The following is a 21,975-nucleotide window of genomic DNA, read 5'->3' on the forward strand; positions in this document are numbered from 1 at the left end:
TTGGCTATCACATTTGCATAGGTATTCAGACCCTTTACTCAGTACTTTGTCAAATCACCTTTGGCAGCGATTACAGCCTTCTTTCCGAATGCACTATATCTTTGTCCATATTGTGCATGACCTTCTTGTAGATAGATGATAAGAGAATTATCTATTAAAGGTAAATGAATCAATAAACCATGATGAATTATTAGTCATACAGCATGGTTAATGAATAATCAATGTAATGATCAATGTAGGGATCGATAAGTTTGATTATTTCTGGAAAGTCCAAGAACCACGGCATAGGGAAAGAAATGTGTGTATGCAATCAGGAGGTACACCAGGAGACAGATGGTCCAGGGAGTGTAAGCTTCAAAGCATTTCTAACCTTGAGGGAAAAGAACAGGCTGAGCTCGGGATAGTGATAAACAGTGTGAGAAGTCTATGGGGGATGCAGGTCACCAACAGTTTGTGTGTAAATGCATGTGCGTAAGAAAGCAAGAACTATATAATGACTGTTTTGTTATCCTGACCTCAGAACGTTCTCTGAATAAAGCTACAGATACCTTTTGCAGAAAGCTGAGTCCTTGCCTAATTATTTTAACCCATTGTCTTACAAACCTTGGGCATTAGTCAAGGCGAATTGATTATTGATTATTATCATCAAAGATATAAAATTCCTTTAACAATAGACCATATGGTTAAAGAGAAAATAGCCTAATTAATTTAAAAAGCATCTAATCAATCAAGGCATTATTTTCAATGAACTCTTCCAACTTGACTTTTTTCACAAAAATGACAATGACAAAACATTGACAGCGAATACATATTGACATAGTAAAAAAAAAAAAAAACATTTTGTATTCACTAAGTTTATGGTTTATATTTAGGTTAATGTTTTTTACGGTTTTCTATTTATTTTAAAATCATCATATTTCATATATTTTACATGTGATGAGGCCACACAGAGGGCCAGAGATTATTACAGACACCTGTGATAGTCTGAAGTACCCTAAGGGGCCACTGGATTTCTTGTGATAGATTACGTAAAATCCTTGAAAGATGCCAAAATTCTGGTAGTTTATTGGTACACTTTTGAAAGTTTCCAGTAATATACCCTCCCTTTGCAACCCTAGCCACATCAGCCACCCAACTGAGACTGCACTGCCAGGCTCTGCTTTTTCTACCCACACAACAACTCCGTTTGAATCAGCTCTGAGCCTAGAACTCTCTGCTGTATTCAGACAGTCAGGACTGAGTTAATAACAGAGAACATTGTTGTACTCTGCCCCCACTCACCCCTGTGGTTCGCTACTCAACGCAGCTTCACCCTTCAGATCTCCTGCTGAGAGAAGTGTGTGTGTGTGTACAGTGGAGTGTGGCAGCACTCTGCTGTGATTGTCTCAGTCTGGCGCCAGGTGCGTACTCCAGACTGCGAGCTCCCAGCATGCCCCTCTCATGCACCCCCACCTCCCCCGAACTCACCTCGGGTGCTGGGACATCTTTTTTTAATGAGCCCAACGTTTGGGTTCTCTCTCTGTCACTCAAAAAATCCTTGTAGGACAGCTAAGATAAGCAGCCAGCCAGTGTGGCTTAATTAAGAGGTCCAATTCCAAACCAGCCCCTAATCCAAGAATCCAAGAATGTAAGCACTTTGTAACTCCTTGGATAGCTGTGAAATTCCACCTGCAGCCAAGGACATTATCCCAGTGATTTGAAATAATATTGATTCCTCCCACCTACTAAGTTATTTAAACGCTGCCCTGTGTTTTCTGTCCTCTAGAATATCTTCAACAACCACATGTTGGATGTTAACGTCCGATGGCTTGCCGTGCTCTACTTCAAAAATGGCATCGACAGGTACTGGAGGAGAGTCGCGCCAAAGTAAGCCTTCTCTCTTTCACCTCCCTCTCTTCTTCTCTTACTTCTTTCCGCTCTTTTCACCTTCCTTGTGGTTCTGTCTCGTCTTCTCTCTTACCTCGCCATTTTACGATTCCAAAAACATCTTTCCACACCCGTTACACCTCTCCCATCATCATGTTTCAGTATTAATGGCAAGTTCTGCAAATTGATTGGGCTCAGCTGTGTGTGTTTTGTGAGCTCACATTGCCATTCATTGGTGCCATTCTCTTAAGTCCATCTAGTGCAGGCCCTACTGATTGTATTGTACAGACACAACCTATGGGATGGTATTCTCCATTCACACCTATGGGATTGTATTCTCCATTCACACCTATGGGATGGTATTCTCCATTCACACCTATGGGATTGCTGACTAGCTTAATGTTTCAAGTTCACCTACAGGTCCACAGAACAAAGACCGTTTTTAACCACTTCACCTCAAAGACGATCAGTTCTGCCTATGCAATCTCCAGCCATTCTTTTATTTTTTTACCTCTCACCCTTGTGCTCTCCTTCCAAAGTACCCCCTTCTTTTATTTTGTAGGTGTGGGTAGTTCATTGTCATTTGTCGAACAGAGCCGTTGTCACCTCTGCTTGCTGTGGAAGGTGCAATGAACTCCTGGCCATTGCTTTGCGCTTAATGCACCCAGTGCCTACCGAAGATGCCCAATTTACTGGGGGAAACTATCTGCTGGCTTGTCGCACAAACTTCTACCGGGGTTAGGATCTCTGCTACTTTGTATGGGATGGGGAAACTTCCCTCTTTCTTTGTCCCTCTTCCCTTCTTCACATTACACTTCACTTAATCCCCTCTTCTGTTTCTCTTCCACAAGGATGAGACTCAATCAAGCCCTCCCTCTCTTCCTTTCCCTCTTCCCCTCTCTCCTGATTTAATTCCTGTTTTCTCATCCACCGCTGCCACCTCCCCTTCCTCACTCTTCTTAACATTCTTACCTCTCCATGATTCCCTCCCCTCTCTCGCTCTCCCGCTTCCTCTAACAATAGAACCGCTGGGCCTCGAGGGACCTCCTTCATTCTAATGAGCAGTCATTCTGACTGCAATATTCTAAACGTGTAATGAATCCATTTCATATATGCTATTGAAAAGATTATTAATGTGGTGTTTTATGAAGGCCATTGGTAAATTTAGAATACCATTTTTATTTCAAATAACACAATAGCATTTTCATTAGTTTGTTACTGTAGGCTATATGTAAAAACCAAAAAACACATTCTGTGGACTGATATAGGGTACATACCATTTTTTGAGATTATAATTAGAACAGATCAATACAATAGAATGGCCCGCCCTGTTCTTTATTCACAATTGGTGATTATATAATTATGCATTGTTCACTTCCCCTCACCCATTCACCCCCCTTCTCCCCATCATACCTTACTTAATTTATTTAATCTGTTATGTGTGAAATTAGTTTCAGTTTAGGTTCAGTTTCGAGTTAATTATCAAGGTGAGCACTGCACTTTCAACTGTGGAGAGAAGTAGGGGAAACCATTCAAAAAATGACATGCCCTCCTTAAACTGGTTAAAACTCCAGTTTTGTTTGTGATATTTAAGATTCGAACAACGACAGGGTTATATAGACTTATTTAGGAAAAGTCAAGAACGGAGGGTGGCATGACTTTAAAAATGTTTCATTTATGAGCAGTCAAAATGACTGTTTTAGCAGTTCTAGTGTTAGCCCGGGCCAGTGTATACAATAGCTTCATACAGGGCCAGAGCTATCCCTCAATGCTGCTCTCTGTCATCTTCATGTCGTATCAGCCCTCTATATTAAAGCCTGCGCTGTGGCGCTTCCTCGCTAGCTCTCTCCCTGGGGAAATTGGATTCAAAGCAGAAGGCGTCTCTCACAGGATATCAGCTGGGTGCTGTGTCAGGCAGTTGATAATGCCATGGCTTTCCTCTCCCTCTCAAATGGAAGGGTGTGGAAATGTAATAATACTAAGGTCATTCTCGCTGACCGCCTCACTAAAGAAGCAGATGGTGATATTTGACAGGAATTGCACACGGTCAATGAGCCTCCTCCTCCTTTCCTCTAGCATATTGAGGCCTCAAACAATTCAATCAGAGTGGAGAGCGTTTCTAATAACACGTTTGAAGCAGTCAACTAATTCAAAATGGATATTGAGTATTGAAAAGATGTTTGCGTTGATGTTTGGCATTATTTTGTAACCTTATTGTAACCTAGTTGTGTGTGTGTGTGTGTGTGTGTGTGTGTCCGTCCAGTGCTCTGTCAGAAGAGGAGAAGACGTCGCTGCGAGCTGGCCTGATCACCAACTTCAATGAGCCCGTCAACCAGGTCAGTCGTTTTTTGCGTGAGCTGTCAACCAATGACTCATCCCTTTCGGAGCATCATTTCATCGACCGCCATCACTAAGTAGAACACTCCCAAACCGCTTTCCAGTATGTCCATTTGGCTCTGTCTTGGAGAAGTGGCCATACTTCTACAGGGACCCCTACCTAGGGATACCTCTCTACTGGTAGCAGTGGCTGTCTGAGTCCAAATGGAGAGCATTTCAGCCATTCTAGCCCCTTGTGTCTCACCTGTCTCTTCCTCTCTCTGTCACCCCTCTGGAAAGGAGGTCGACTCCGTCAGCAATCTGCCGTGATCCAATGATGTGTGTGTGGTCTAGAGTTAATCTCCCCCCTAAGGCTTCATTACCTTATGTCACATCACCACCAAACTGCCTCAGAGAGAGAAAGAGAGTGTGCTGCATGCACAAGCAAAAATCCAAAATGAAGAGAACACTCAGCTTGCCATAATGCATCTTGATCAATGTCCCTGTTCTCCCTCTATGACTGTAATGCAGATAAGTGAGTTTTGCCCAATCACACCAATTATCTTCACATACAAATATGATTCAGCTTTATTGCCATCTGTGCAGTCAGTGCAGTGACACTTCTTACAGAAGCTTATTGGCCCATCTTCAGTCTCTAGCAAGATATCAAATGTTATTTCTCACATGCTTCGTAAACAACAGATGAAATGCTTCCTTACGGGCCCTTCTCAACAACGCAGAGAGAAATAACAGGAAAGTAATAACACGTAATAATAAAAGCAATAATGAATACGATAACTTTGCTATATACAGTGCCTTGAAAAGTATTCAGACCCCTTGACTTTTTCCACATTTTGTTACGTTACAGCCCAATTCTAAAATGGATGAAATAAATAAAAAATCCTCAGCAATCTAAACACAATACCCCATAATGACAGTGAAAACAGTTATTATTATTTTTTTCTTCCAAATGTAAATAAAAACATTATTTACATAAATATTCAGACCCTTTGCTGTTAATACAAATTGAGCTCAGGTGCATCCTGTTTCCATTGATCATCCTTGAGATGTTTCTACAACTTGGAGTCCACCTGTGGTAAATTCAGTTGAATGGACATGATTTGGAAATGCACACACCTGTCTATATAAGGTCTAAAAGTTTACAGGGGATGTTTGAGCAAAAAAAGTAATGAGGTCAAAGTAATTGTCTGTCGAGCTCAGAGATTGTGTTGAGGCACAGATCTGGGGAAGGGTGCCAAAAAATGTCTGTAGCATTGAAGGTCCCCAAGAACACAGTGGCCACTGTCGTTCTTAAATGGAAGAAGTTTGGAACCACCAAGACTCTTCCTAAAGCTTGCCAAACTGAGCAAATGGAGGAGAAGGGCCTTGGTCGTGGAGGTGACCAAGGACCTGATCCTCTCTCTAACAGAACTCCAGAGCTCCTCTGTGGACATGGTTGTTCTTCTGAAAGATTCTCCCATCTCTGCAGCGCTCCACCAAATCAGGCCTTTATGGTAGAGTGGCCAGACGGAAGCCACTCCTCAGTAAAAGGCGCTTGACAGCCCGCTTGGAGTTTGCCAAAAGGCACCTAAAGGACTCTCAGACCATAAGAAACAAGATTATCTGGTCTGATCAAACAAAGAATGAACTCTTTGTCCTGAATGGCAAGTGTCACGTCTGGAGCAAACCTGGCACAATCCCTACGGTGAAGCATGGTGGTGGCAGCATCATGCTGTGGGGATGTTTTTCAGTTGCAGGGACTGGGAGACTAGTCAGGATCGAGCAAAGTACAGAGAGATCCTTGATGAAAACCTGCTCCAGAGCGCTCAGACCTGAAAATAGCTGTGCAGCAATGCTCCCTATCCAACATGACTGAGCTTGAAAGGATCTGCAGAGAGGAGGCAGCTGTTAGGTAGTCCCACTTAACGCGGTCAAAAGCTTTTTCCTCATTGAGCGAGACCACCACCTCCAGGTCCCCCGACGCTGGGGATTATAGTATATTCCAATGCCTATTTCTCACAAAGCCAGTCTGGTCAGAGTGTATTACTTGGTGCAGCGAGCATTCCATACGGATTGCTAAAGCTTGGCTAGGATTTTGTAATCACAGTTTAAAAGCGAGATTGGGTGATGGGATCCACATTCCAGGGGGTCTTTTGTTTTTATTTAATAGTAATGAAATTGAAGCCTGATAAAACTCTGCAAATAATCGAGACAAGAATGGGCTATGCATACGAGAAAACGTCCTGTAAAATTTGTTTGGAAAACCGGGCGGACCCGGTGATTTACCACTTTTCATTGCGGACACTGCTGTTGCAATCTCCTCAGGTGTAAATTCTTCTAAACAGTCATGGGAGTCTGTATCAATTGAAGGCATATTCAGACCATTAAAGAATGAATCAAAGGGTCTTGAGGAGATTCAGAGGTGTATAGCGCAGAGTAAAATTGTTTGAATTGATCATTGATCTCTTTATGTATAACTGTGGTGGCACCAGGCAGGGTCCTTATTTGTAGGATTAAAGATTTACGGATCTGATCTGACGGATCCGATGTGCAAGGAGTTTACTGGCCTCGTCGCCTTGTTGATACACTCTGTATCGAGCTCGCGAGAGTACTTGTTCAGCTTGCCTGGTAGAAAGCTCATCAAATTCAGATTGGAGTAGTGTGCGCTCTTTATGTAGATCAGAGGAAGGATCTGTAGCATACTTCTCATCCAATGTAGCTATGGCTTCGCTCAGGTCTCGAAGCCTCTGAGAGCGAGCTTTGTTTTTGTTGGCTGTGTAAGAAATAATTTGGCCCCGTAGGTATGTTTTGAGAGATTCCTATATGGTAGAGCAGGACATACAGTTGAAGTCGGAAGTTTACATACACTTAGGTTGGAGTCATTAAAACTCGTTTTTCAACCACTCCACATATTTCTTGTTAACAAACGATAGTTTTGGCAAGTCGGTTAGGACATCTACTTTGTGCATGACACAAGTAATTTTTCCAACAATTGTTTACAGACAGATTATTTCACTTATAATTCACTGTATCACAATTCCAGTGGGTCAGAAGTTTACATACACTAATTTGACTGTGCTTTTAAACAGCGTGGAAAATTCCATAAAATGATGTCATGGCTTTAGAAGCTTCTGATGGGCTTATTGAAATCATTTGAGTCAATTGGAGGTGTACCTGTGGATGTATTTTAAGGCCCACCTTCAAACTCAGTGCCTCTTTGCTCAGCAAGGAAGAAGCCACTGCTCCAAAACCGCCATAAAAAAGCTAGACTACGGTTTGCAACTGCACATGGGGACAAAGACTGTACTTTTTGGAGAAATGTCCTCTGGTCTGATGAAAAAAAATGTTATGTCATTGTTATGTTTGGAGGAAAAAGGGGGAGGCTTGCAAGCCGAAGAACACCATCCCAACCGTGAAGCACGGGGGTGGCAGCATCATGTTGTGGGGGTGCTTTGCTGCAGGAGGGACTGGTGCACTTCATAAAATAGATGGCATCATGAGGAAAGAAAATGATGTTGATATATTGACTCAACATAGCAAGACATCAGTCAGGAAGTTAAAGCTTGGTCGTGAATGGGTCTTCCAAATGGACAATGATCCCAAGCATACTTCCAACGTTGTGGCAAAATGGCTTAAGGACAACAAAGTCAAGGTATTGGAGTGGCCATCACAAACCCTGACTTCAATCCTGTAGAAAATGTGTGGGCAGAACTGAAAAGGCGTGTGTGCAAGCCAGGAGGCCTAAAAACCTGACTTCGTTACACCAGCTCTGTCGTGAGGAATGGGCCAACATTCACCCAACTTATTGTGGGAAGCTTGTGGAAGGCTACCTGAAATGTTTGACCCAAGTTAAACAATTTAAAGGCAATGCTACCAAATACTAATTGAGTGTATGTAAACTTCTTACCCACTGGAAATGTGATGAAAGAAATAAAAGCTGAAAGAAATAATTCTCTCTACTATTATTCTGACATTTCACATTATTAAAATAAAGTGGTGATCCTAACTGACCTAAGACAGGGAAATTAATAGGATTAAATGTCAGGAATTGTGAAACTGAGTTTAAATGTATTTGGCTAAGGTGTATGTAAACTTCCCACTTCAACTATACATTTAAACTCTGTCTATCTGTAGGGTGTCGGAAACGCCAGGCCTCACACACAGCATATTTCTGAAGAAAACATTTGATTAAGTAGGGCATATTTTGATACGCCTGTAGTTCTTTGTGAGGACTTGTCAAGAACTGGGGACATTATACAGTTGAAATCCCCCCTAAAATAAACAAATGGGAATCAAAATTGGGTATAGCAGATAAAAAGGAAGAACTTAAACTTGTCATCCCAATTGAGAGCATAAACACGAGCCAAAACAAGAGGGGTAGAAAAGTTTCCCTTGGATCAGCAATAACCTCAGAAGCTACAAAAGGAGTAGATTTATCATCCAAAATGGCAGAACTTCTTGATTTACTATGAAAGTTAGAGTGGAACGCTTGACCAACCCAGTCCCTACGCATCCTAAAGTGCTCACCATTCCTCAAGTGAGTCTTTTGTAGAAATGCAACATTTGCATTCAAACCCTCTTAGGGATCGCGGACCGCTAGCGGTCCACCTGCGACAACATCCGGTGAAATTGCAGAGCGCCAAATTCAAAATAAGAAAATCAAAATATTAAACATTCATGAACATCTTACATAATTTAAAAGCTTAACTTCATGTTAATCCAACCGCGTTGTCAGATTTCATAAAGGCTTTACGGTGAAAGCATACCATGCGATTTTCTGAGGACAGCGCCCCACATCAAAATACTTTTTCAACCAGCACCGGCTTCACAAATAGCGCTAAAATAAATCACTTACCTTTGAAGCTCTTCCTCTGTTTGCAATCCCAAGGGTCCCAGCTACACAGTGAATATTCGTTTTGTTCTATAAAGTCCTTTATATCCAAAAAAGTCTGTTTAGTTGGCGCCATTGATTTCAGTAATCCACTTCTTCAACATGCATACAAAGGAATCCAAAAAGTTACCGGTAAACTTCATCCAAACAAGTCAAACAATGTTTCTAGTCAATTCTCAGATACCCTAATATGTAAATAAATGATAATATTTCAGACGGAAAGAACGGTGTTCAATTGAAAAGGGAAATAACGAAGAGCGCGCCCTCGTTCATGCGCGCCAAAAGTCCCCCTGTCCTGATGAGAACACCTTGGATAAACTACAACTACTTGTTCGTTTTTCAAGAAACAAGCCTGAAACCCTGTCTAAAGACTGTTGACATCTAGTGGAAGCCATAGGAACTGCAATATGGGTTCTTTTTTTTGTATATCCCATAGGCTAGCATTGAAATGGCCTGTGACCTCAAAAAAATTATAATTTCCGGATGGATTTTCCTCGGGTTTTCGCCTGCCATATCAGTTCTGTTATACTCACAGGCATTATTTTAACAGTTTTAGAAACTTCAGAGGGTTCTCTATCCAATGCTACCATGCTACCATATATGCATATCCTAGCTTCTAGGCCTGAGTAACAGGCCGTTTTCTTTGGGCACGTCAGTCATCCATAAATTCAGGATTCTGCCACTAGCCCAAAGAGGTTTTAAGTGTGTCAGCACCCTCTTATGCTTCACAGGGTTGTTAGCCCCTTTGATGTTCCACGAAATGTACTTGATCGTATTATTTCGGCCACACTGAGCACTCCCGTTATACAACCCTGTCATTAAAGCATAGAGTGGAAAAGCAATGAATACCCCAAAACCTCAGAATAACTTGTCTCAGAGTAATAATGTACGGTGTAAGATACTTGGAAAAAGTACAGAAAAAAAACTAAAAAGACAGTGACAACATTTAAAACAGTACAATTCAACCTCCTTCCTCCCTCCTTCCCAGACAATTCCTCCCCAAATGAGGTACAAGCATAATTATAACATGTTCTCTTCACACATTATGTCTGTGAGAGTGTGGTGTTAAACCCAAACCCGCAGTCCCACTCTTTAAAGTCGCGTTTTGTGTTAGTGGATCAAGCAGCAAAAAGAGAGGAGAAAAAAAGAAAGTGAATCCCTTATGCAATCGAAATTACAAAGCACCACTTGTACAGTCGTGGCCAAAAGTTTTGAGAATGACACAAATATTAATTTCGACCAAGTTTGCTGCTTCAGTGTCTTTAATATTTTTGTCAGATGTTACTATGGAATACTGAAGTATAATTACAAGCATTTCATAAGTGTCAAAGACTTTAATTGACAATTACATGAAGTTGATGCAAATAGTCAATATTTGCAGTGTTGACCCTTCTTTTTCAAGACCTCTGCAATCTGCCCTGGCATGCTGTCAATTAACTTCTGGGCCACATCCTGACTGATGGCAGCCCATTTTTGCATAATTAATGCTTGGAGTTTGTCAGAATTTGTGGGTTTTTGTTTGTCCACCCGCCTCTTGAGAATTGACCACAAGTTCTCAATGCTATTAAGGTCTAGTGAGTTTCCTGGCCATGGGCCCAAAATATTGATGTTTTGTTCCCCGAGCCACTTAGTTATCACTTTTGTCTTATGGCAAGGTGCTCCATCATGCTGGAAAAGGCATTGTTCGTCACCAAACTGTTCCTGGATGCTTGGGAGAATTTGCTCTCAAAGGATGTGTTGCTACCATTCTTTATTCATGGCTGTGTTCTTAGGCAAAATCGTGAGTGAGCCCACTCCCTTGGCTGAGAAGCAACCCCACACATGAATGGTCTCAGGATGCTTTACTGTTGGCATGACGCAGGACTGATGCTAGCGCTTACCTTGTCTTCTCAGGACAAGCTTTATTCCGGATGTCCCAAACAATCAGAAAGGGGATTCATCAGAGAAAATGACTTTACCCCAGTCCTCAGCTGTCCAATCCTTGTACCTTTTGCAGAATATCAGTCTGTCCCGGATGTTTTTCCTGGAGAGAAGTGGCTTCTTTGCTGCCCTTCTTGACACCAGGCCATCTTCCAAAAGTCTTCCCCTCACTGTGCATGCAGATGCACTCACACCTGCCTGCTGCCATTCCTGAGCAAGCTCTGTACTGGTGGTGCCCCGATCCCGCAGCTGAATGAGCTTTAGGAGACGGTCCTGGCGCTTACTGGACTTTCTTGGGCGCCCTGAAGCCTTCTTCACAACAATTGAACCGCTCTCCTTGAAGTTCTTGATGATCCAATAAATGGTTGATGTAGGTGCAATCTTACTGGCAGCAATATCCTTGCCTGTGAAGCCCTTTTTGTGCTAAGCAATGATGACGGCACGTGTTTCCTTGCAGGTACCATGGTTGACAGAGGAAGAACAGTGATTTGAAGCTTCCAGTCTGTTATTCAAACTCAATCAGCATGACAGAGTGATCTCCAGCCTTGTCCTTCTCAACACTCACACCTGTGTTAACGAGAAAATCACTGACATGATGTCAGCTGGTCCTTTTGTGGCAGGGCTGAAATGCAGTGGAAATGTTTTTGGGGGGATTCAGTTCATTTGCATGGCCACGAGGGACTTTGCAATTAATTGCAATTCATCTGATCACTCTTCATAACGTTCTGGAGTATATGAAATTGCCATCATACAAACTGAGGCAGCAGACTTTGTGAAAATGTATATTCGTGTCATTCTCAAAACTTTTGGCCACGACTGTAGATGTATATAATTATATTCCCAGTCTTATAACGGGCATTGAGAGAGAATATAAATAAAAATGTATCAAGGCTCTCAACCAAAAACCTAATTTGAAGTAAGCAAATCGTAGTAAGACGATCAAAAAATAAAAAATAATTATCTGGTTGGACAATAAGACAACTTACAGCCAAGACCAAAAAACTACGTGTGTGCAGCGTTGAAAGTTTGCTGGGCATAAATGACGTTCAAAACCTTTTTAAATTGAAGTGAAGACCCCCAAAAACGTGTAGTCTCAGAACATTTTCTGTTTACTGGGTCAGCATAAACAGATGCAGTAAACAAATAACCAAACATATTTAGTCACTGAGGCACTATGTAAACAATCTGAAATAGGTGAGTGAGACAAAGGAGTAAAGTAAAACCTTAATGCAATGAAATTAAAATGACTGAATGCTTGTAAGGCAAGCACACTAGATGATCAAAACATTAAATCACATCAAAGAAGCTTGAGTGGGTTCGCCAACTCCCCAACTATACAAGAATAGTATGTTATAACTAAACATAGTTGTACCACAGGTGGGCTACTTACTTACTATCCACAGTTCGCAAGCAACAGTTGCTGATCTATGGGCAAGTTCAAGACTTCTTGATGCGATGTTGAATGTGAGCCATAGCCTCATCCGGAGAATCAAATGTGTAGTCTTTACCATCATGAGAAAGCCATAGACGGGCCGGGAATCGCAGTCCATACTTCACACCTGGATGGTCCCGTAGTAGTCGTTTGGCCTGCCCAAAACTGCGCGCTGCCTGGAAACAGTTGGGGAGTAGTCCGGGTAGATAGAGAAGCTCAGTGGTATTGCGGGCTCGTTGGAGAATCTCCATCTTCTCATGGAAAAAGTGAACTTGAAGAATGATGTCACGGGGCCTCTCACAATCCCGGGGCTTTGGGCGCAGCGACCGGTCGGCACGATCAATCAGGGGCTTCTCATCCATGGCAAGAACATCCTTCAGCAGCCCAGGAATGAAATCTGTGGTGCGAGGCATTTCCGCTGACTCTGGGACTGATACCAGTCTCAGGTTATTGCGGTGAGAGAATCCCTCAAAACTCACACAGCTCTCTGCACCAGATCCGCAGCCAGGCGTTTCAATCCAGCCTCCAGGGATGTAGTTAGGTCGGAGACATTGGTAGCGGAGGTCTCCAGTGCTGCAATTGTTGTAGTGTGCAACTCTGTGGTTGTTTTGAGTGATGTGATTACTGGCACTGTCTCATTCCGCAGGATGGTTAGATCTGCTTTTAAAGTATCAGAGACCTCCTGTATTCGGGCCTCAATCGTAGCAACTACCTCTGTTTTCATTTGAACAATCTCAGAGCTTTGCAGTTTGATGGCCTCGAATGTTCATTTCAGCGCCGCTAGGCCAGGCCGTACCCCCGGGTAAAGTGTGAGTCTCTGGGCCCTCAGACTCAGGAGAGGGTGGTGATAAGAGTGGGTCTTGTAGGCCGGGTTTTCTCGGTCATGTTTTTGGCCTTATGTTTCGTCGACATGCTGACATTCGAAAGCAAAGTAGTCTAGGTTTTACGGAAAGGGATCACCAGACTAATATTTGAAAACGACTACGGTTTTGCTGCAAAATTCACATGAACTTGTAAGAAACGAGCAAACGGAAAACACGTCAGTCGCACATTGCGCCCCTCAAACCCCCTCGACAACAAGGAACTTGACGCTCTCGACCTGCTCCACTACAGCCCCGTCAATGTGAATGGCGGCGTGCTCGGCCCTCCGTTTCCTGTAGTCCACCATCAGCTCCTTTGTTTTGAAGGGATTGAGGGCGAGGTGGTTGTCCTGACACTGACCTCCCAATAGGCTGTCTCGTCGTCAGACCTACCAGCTTCGTTTCATGAGCAGAATTTATGATGGGGTTGGAGTCACATTTAGATTATGGCAATTCATAATCTAAATGTGTGTGATTTGCCTTCAGCTGCTGCAATGAAGCAGCCAATAAAACTTAATGTTCAAACATTTGCTAATTTGCAGGGAAACATAAACAGCACACCTGATGAGAGCGGTTCCATATGTGACAGATATGAAAATCTCACTTAGAAACTAAACGAATCTAAAGATGCAACAACTAGGATGGATTGCTAATATGACTAGGATTTGCCTTCAGCTGCTGGACAACTAAAGAAAGTTGATATGAAAACCAATAGAACAGGAGAGAAATGCTGGTTTCAATGGATGGCTAATGAAGTCTTTAAAATAATTGTCAATGTTTCTCTGGTTGGATTTAGCCTAGGCTACTTTGAAGCAAGGTAAGAAATGATTCATAATATGAAGTAAAATGTTCAGCTTTCAAACAATTAAGTATGTTTTCAAAATGTATGATTCGTCCAGCTCACATTGCAAGTGGTGGGTGACGTGCTGTTAGCCTGCCTGCCTTGCCTATCAATCCCTTAAATCCCTTAAATGGTGAATGGGAGGCGTGCTTTTTTTTTTGCGTGGCTATCAAAACAGTTTTTACAACTCCATTGCATTTAGAATTGTTGTGCAGTGACTGGGCTTATTAAAGAATGTTTCAGTCGAGCAACAACAAGCTGAGGATCTGCAGAAGCAGCTCTAGCACTGTCTGGCAAATAATATTCCGTTCAAAATTGTTTCTGTATGCTGTGCGTGTGTGATAAATAAGATGCATGGTGACTAAGAAAAATACACACGCCCCAGATTTTATTCCACAAATTGTAGCAAATTAATACGGTCACCACCACACCGTCAGTCATGAGTCATGACCGCAGTCAAATTTCACATGACCTTTGAACATGCGTTGGTAGTACTCAGTGCTCTATTGTCCCCTCCAACCACTCTGACATCGATGCAAATGCAATCGAAAATCACATCAAACACATATCAAAACAGTAGCATGCTTTTAAAACTCAGTTAGGCTACATTTTTTTGACCTCACTGTGATAATAAATTTGAAGAAAAAGTTCAACAACTGTTTGAAACTGAGTGGAAAACATGGTCATTGTGGATCTTCTTTGAAAGCCAAACACATCAAAATGGACAGCGCTTTCTTAGGTGATGATTCATTCAAAGTGTTTAAGACATTGCATGTAGAACCTACCAGCTCTGTCTCACATCAGAATTAGACGTTTATCCATGTTTCTCAAATGTCAAATTTCAACAATGACAAAGCAAAAATAATATTTTGAAATGTTTGCTAATTAATAAAAAAAATATCACATTTACAGTATTCAGACCCTTTACTCAGTACTTTGTTGAAGCACCTTTGGCAGCAATTTACAGCCTCAAGTCTTCTTGGGTATGACGCAACAAGCTTAGCGCACCTGTATTTGAGGAGTTTCTCCCATTCTTCTCTGCAGATCCTCTCAAGCTCGGTCAGGTTGGATGGGGAGCGTCGATGCACAGCTATTTTCATGTCTCTCCAGAGATGATTGATCAAGTTCAAGTCCGGGCTCTGGCTTGGCCACTCTAGGGCATTTAGAGACTTGTCCCAAAGCCAAACCTGCGTTGTCTTGTTGGTCGTTGTCCTGTTGGAAGGTGATCCTTCACCCCAGTCTGAGGTCCTGATCACTATGGAACAGGTTTTCATCAAGGATCTCTCTGTACTTCACTCTGTTCATATTTCCCTTTATCCTGACTAGTCTCCCACTACCTGCTGCTGAAAAACATCCCCACAGCATAATGCTGTCACCACCATGCTTCACTGTAGGAATGGTGTTGGCCAGGTGATGAGTGGTGCCTGGTTTCATCAGACGTGATGCTTTGCATTCAGGCCAAAGAGTTACATTTTAGTTTCGTCAGACGACCTTCACCAAGGCCAGTCACCTGGTCCTGATTGGTTCAGATCTCCCCCACCTCTTAATGCAGATGGAACCGGTGTGCATGGGCCCTTATGGTCAACCTGTTGCAGTCAACACAAGACTTGGTTGGGTACTCCAAGGGCCTTCTAACTTCCTGTCCAATTCTGGCAAGGAACAACAGTGCCTGTTCACTTCCAACATCTCCCGTTCAGATGACCTCAATCGTCTATGAATGACAGGTGTTTCCTTTTGGCACAACCTGCAGCCTCTTCTACGCCACATTTGCCTTGCAGCAACATGTGCGCGATCATAAGGATGGTAACAAAAATGTGCTACAGATAGTGGAACGTGCCTTCTAACGATAATTGCCTGCATAGCCTCCCTGAATACCAGGAAGCACGCCAGCTGGTGAACAAGACAAGGACTCTGCTTGCCACAGAAGGATTTGAGATTAGTCAATGGGCGAGTAATGTCCCAGCTGTTGTTGAGCATCTCCCTAAAGAATCAAGATCTGTGAGCACAGAACTGTGGCTCTCCCAAGACCGTGGGGACCCTGAAGAGCTCACATTTAGGACTCCGATAGCACTGCCCTACAGACACATTGGGGTACAACTGGTGGAGCTGATGCCCACCATGTGGACGCAGACCTCCCTTCGTAGAAAGGAAGATAAGTTTGAATTAGTTACACTAATTCTGGTGCGGATGGATAAAAGCCCATTACATTTGAATTTAGAATACTCTAAATGTAATTTGATGTACCAGAACATTTTATTGATCTACATTTGTTTTCATTTAGAGATTCCGGTGAATTATTTTTGTTTCCTTTATGGTGTTCTACCAATTATTATTGTATTATTCACCATGGCAAACAATTGTTGGTATAGAAATTGAACATATTTCTCAGTTCGGTTGGCTTTCGTGGAGATCAAACAGTTTTAATTTGCATGGATATTTTTGCATTTTTTACGAAATGTAAATCAGAACAAATACTTATTTCACTTTTATAATCCTGTTGCTGCTGTTATCTGTAAATACAAGATATTTGTACGTAGAGGAGTAACTTTCTTCACCAGTTCTTCTGCTATTTTGTACAATTGTGATTAGCCTACCAGTTGTTGTAACTGTAATGTTAGTTCTCCTGAGAGGAATTATGAGGTTGTTTTTCTCTTATTGTAAATTGTTTATAGAGATTTCTGACATGAATATAATATTGCTTATTGGATTTACATTGTAGTACATTTCTATTTATTTTATCCTGTTTCCCGTTGTACACAGACGACATGTATACTCTGTTGCGTCATTAAAATCCTCAACTGTGCTTCTGTGTTTGTCATCACTGTTTGACCAAAGTGCAGTCCGGTATCCGTTTACTCCCAGTGGCTTATCCACACATTTGAGTGCACCAGCCATCTAGCTAAGGATTTTTGTGATTATTTGTCACTATTTCTGACAACAGTCCTATAACGTTGGTGCAGTACAACTTCATCAGCATGCTGGCAAACTAGCTACCGTAATGGCCATTCAAACATACTAGCACTAAGCTGCTGCTAACTGGAAACGGTTTGCTCTGCTGATCGAACATGGTGTGTCTTAGTAGCCACTAGCCAGTGTGTCTGCTGCCGGTGTTCCATATCTACAGTAATCATGGGAGAGCCCAGTTATTTTAAAAGTTAGGAACTAGTGTTAATCAGGCAGATCGTGATTTTTATACACTAAACAAAAATATAAACGCAACATGTAACAATTTCAAAGATTTCACAGAGTTGCAGTTCATATAAGGAAAGCAGTCAATTTAAATCACTTCATTAGGCCCTAATCTATGTCTTTCACATGACTGGGAATATAGATGGGCATCTGTTGGTTAGTTGTTGTAGACAAGGACGCGTGGAGCGCAGCAAAATCGCCTCAATTAGCCTTGCTGACTAGCTAGCTGGCTAACTAATTTAGTTGGCTAGTGTAGCTAGCTAGCTTCTTTACATCGATTTGATGCAGTCAAGACCGACACTAACAGATGAGATTATAGATAACCTACAGCAGCAACAAGTCTAACTTTTGCGAGTCGGTTTGGCTACTTTCTCTTTCTCCGTCCATGTCGGACACACCTGCTCCTCTTGTGCCCCTCCCCCACTTGTCTGTGCTGAAACAACAACCACAGAGCAAGTCCCCATTTGAAGTTGCACAAAAATGTTTTCTTTAATGCATGTGTTTTGACTATCCGGATATCAGAAAACATTCCTGATTTATTATTCTAATAATGTTTAACCTATTGTATATGTTTCCTGTATGAACAGATAGCCACCCAGATAGCAGTGCTGATAGCCAAGGTGGCCCGTCTGGACTGTCCCCGCCAGTGGCCAGAGCTGATACCCATCCTGCTCGAGTCAGTGAAGGGTCAGGACGGGCTGCAGCAGCACAGGGCTCTACTCACCTTCTACCACGTCACCAAGACCCTGGCCTCCAAGCGCCTGGCCCAGGACAAACGACTGTTTCAAGACGTAAGAACGGCCGTCTCTCCCTCTTTTTCTCTCTCTCCACTTTCCCTTTTTCTTTACTTTCCCTCTTTATTTTTTCCTGTCTGTCTTTGTGAGTCTAAACACTTAGTGCCTTCAGAAAGTATTCACACCCCTTGACGTTTTCCACATTTTTGTGTTACAGCCTGAATTTAAAATAGATTAGAGATTTTGTGTCACTGGCCTACACACTACTTCATAATGTCAAAATGAAATATTTACAAATTAATTAAAAATGGAAATCTGAAATGTCTCGAGTCAATAAGTATTCAACCCCTTTGTTATGGCAAGCCTTATGACAACATCTCTGTACCCCACACATACAATTATCTGTAAGGTACCTTAGTCGAGCAGTGGATTTCAAACACAGATTCAACCACAAAGACCAGGGAGGTTTTCCAATGCTTCGCAAAGAAGGGCACCTATTGGAAGATGGATAAAAAAAGCGGACATTGTATATCCCTTTGCGCATGGTGAAGTTATTAATTATACTTTGGATGAGGTATCAATACATCCAGTCACTACAAAGATACAGGCTTACAGTGTACCAGGATGTACCAACCCTGTTGTGGTTTGGGAGAGCATGGCTTAAAGGTCGAACACTCCCATGTGAGTGTCTCTCTCTCTTTGTCTGTATCTCTCTCTATACACTGGAGTTGTTTACCAAGATGTCATTGAATGTTCCTGAGTGGCCTAGTTACAGTTTTGATTTAAATCAGCGTTTAAATCTATGGCGCGACATTGGAATGGCTGTCTAGTTATGATCAACGACTAACTTGACAGCACTTGAAGAATTTTAAAAAGAATGTGCAAATATTGTACAATCCAGGTGTGCAAAGCTCTTACAGACTTACCCAGAAAGACTCACAGCTTTAATCGCTGCTAAAGGTGAATCTAACATGTATTGACTTCGGGGTTTGAATACTTATGTAAATGAGATATTTCTGTTTCGTTTTCAGTCAATTTTTTCATGTTTCTAAAAACATGTTTTATCTTTGTCATTATGGGGTATTGTGTGTAGAGATACATGAGAAAAAAAAACATTTAATTGTTTTTGAATTCAGGCTGTAACACAACAAAATGTGGATTAAGTCAAGGGGTATGAATATTTCTAAGGACACTGTATTTCTCTCGTGCATTCATTCTCTGTAGTTCTAAATTTTATTTCCTTCCTCCGGCTGCCCATCCCTGCTGCTCTCTACCTCGGTTTGATACACATGCTGTGCCATCCTTGGCCTCTGGGGGTCTCTGTTTAGCTGTGTGCTGACTTCTCTGCTGTGTGTGTGTGTGTGTGTGTGTGTGTGTGTGTGTGTGTGTACAGATGCTCAGACTCTGAAGTAACACCATTTCCCCTCCATATTTTTTAAAGACGATAAGTCCTCAGCATATAAAATGATACAAAATACATAAAGCGTGGGGTCAAACTGTGGTCTGTGTGGGCAATCTTTCAGAGACTCATTAAACTGAGGTTTTTAATGATGCAGGCAGTGATGATGATTTCAGTACTAAATGGCCCATCAACAAACACAGCTATCCTCTGCACAACCCACTGTCAATGCGGGGGCTCATAGAAAACACCAGGAAACAGACAAAAAACAAGTCCAACTGAAACACTGATAGTTTTTACCATAGTTAAAGACTGTAGTAGGAGAGACAAGAGTCCTTGTCCTTGTTATAATGATTGATTCAAGTTATAATCTTTTTGTCTGTCCATTTAGAATTAAACAGACGTTCATTTTTAAGATAGAAAAACAGCATTTGTGTATGTCCTTGGTGAGTAATCCGGTCAGAACTATTGACTTAAACCCAATCTATAAGGGTGCCTGAACTTTTTGATACTCTCAGAAAGGATTTGATGCTACCATTGAGAGCTACTGCCCTGAGACAGTCTTAGTAATGAAGTATCCCTCCAGATTATTGCCTGGCATTAAGTCTCTGAACTTCCCTCTTCCTCATGCCAAACACCAGTATGTAGTGTTTGGCATTGGGCAATCAGAGCGCCACATTCTTCGATAATGAATCGAATCCAATTTCAATTTCCCCTGTGAATTTTTTTCACCTTTGTAGGGCTGGGCGATATGGCCAAAGTATTATATCATATATAAAAATAAAAAAAAAGAGAGAATTTGTTTGATATTTTATGTTTTGAAATATACTGAACAAAAATATAAACGCAACATGCAACAATTTCAAAGATTTTACTGAGTTACGGTCCATATGAGGAAATCAGTCGATTTAAAATAATTAATTATGCCCTAATCTATGGATTTCACATGACTGGGAATACAGATATGCATCTGTTGGTCACAGATACATTCAAAATGTGTGTCACAGTGGGCCTTAGGATCTCATCATGGTATTTCTGTGTATTCAAATTGCCATTGATAAAATGCATTTTTGTTCGTTGTCCGTAGCTTATGCCTGCCCATACCGTAACCCCACTGCCACCATGGGGCACTCTGTTCACAACGTTGACATCCACAAACTGCTCGCCCATACGACACCGTACACGTGGTCTAGGTTGAGGCCAGTTGGACGTACTGCCAAATTTTATAAAATGACGTTGGAGGCGGATTATGGTAGAGAATTTAACATTACATTCTCTGGTACCAGCTCTGGTGAAAATTTCTGCAGTCAGCGTTCCAATTGCATGCTCCCTCCAAAACTTGAGACATCTGTGGCATTGTGTTGTGACAAAACCGCACATTTTAGAGTTGCCTTTTATTGGCCCCAGCACAAGGTGCACCTGTGTAATGATCATGCTGTTGAATCAGCTTCTTGATATGCCACACCTGTCAGGTGGATGGATTATCTTGGCAAATGAGAAATGTTCACTAACAGGGATGTAAACAAATTTGTGAAAAATTTGAGTAATTAGCTTTTTGTGCGTATGGAACATTTTTGGGATGTTTTATTTCATCTCATGAAACATGGGAGAAACACTTTACATGTTGCGTTCATTTTTTTGTTCAGTGTAATACAATTTCTCCGTTAGCTTTTTCAGTAGTAAGTGATTACATTGGGTTTTTCTCCATTCTGATTGTTTTATACTGTTCAAACTTCAACCAAAAATGATTTTCAACATTTTCATACATTTCTGCATTTCCCGCACGATATGGGCAAAACATTCGAGGTATTATTTTGACCAAATATTGCAATTGTTATTTTACTTGCAATTTAGATCAAAACACTTGGCTGAACTGTTGAAATCATGGAAATAGAATAATTATTTGAATTCTATAGTTAGAATACAATAGTTGGCATTAACCCAAACCCATCCAAGCATCAATACTGGTATAGAGTAAAATACGGTATACCGCCCAGCCCTAGCTCTGTGCTTCGAAGAAGGCCTTTTACCTCTGAATGATTCAAATATGTTAAGGAGTGTTTTAGTTAGTCCTCCCTACTTAACCTGTCCTCTGGTCTTGGCCTCAGGTTGGCTGAGGCTGAGCAGACTGATCTGAGAAGGTTGATTTTTAAGACTGAACAGTAAAAGTACAGTAACTCTGCAGGTCTGGATTATACACTCGCTACATAGTGTGGTCCTCTAGCTCAGTCGGTAGTGAGTTCGATTCATGCGACCACATATACATGTAAAAAATTATGAACGCATAGGTCCATTCAGATAAAAGCGTCTGCTTAATGGCATACATAATAATAATAATAATAATAATAATGCAGGCCATATCTCTGTCCCTTTTCAGTAGTTGTGTGAAGCTGAGAAGCAGGTGTCTCAGTTCTCCCAGACAGACAGGTTGGACGGACTGATAAACACGTACCAGGTTTTCAGTTAGGAAAATGTGTCGCTGGATATTTGACTGGCATCGTTTTAATTTACCGGACATTTGAGAAAT

The 21,975-nt window shown here is 41.7% G+C and overlaps 1 protein-coding gene across 1 annotated transcript in view; it reads left to right on the forward strand.

Moving 5' to 3' along the window:
* Positions 1-21,975, forward strand: part of ipo11 (importin 11) — a 248,086-nt gene that overhangs the window by 17,228 nt on the left and 208,883 nt on the right. The window contains exons 3-5 of the mRNA XM_029716410.1: positions 1,766-1,866; positions 4,130-4,202; positions 17,903-18,106. Of these exons, the coding sequence (XP_029572270.1) occupies positions 1,766-1,866; positions 4,130-4,202; positions 17,903-18,106 (378 nt within the window). The remainder of the gene's footprint in view (positions 1-1,765; positions 1,867-4,129; positions 4,203-17,902; positions 18,107-21,975) is intronic.

Source organism: Salmo trutta, chromosome 27 (genome assembly GCF_901001165.1).
Source record: "Salmo trutta chromosome 27, fSalTru1.1, whole genome shotgun sequence".
Taxonomy (NCBI): Eukaryota; Metazoa; Chordata; class Actinopteri; order Salmoniformes; family Salmonidae; genus Salmo; species Salmo trutta.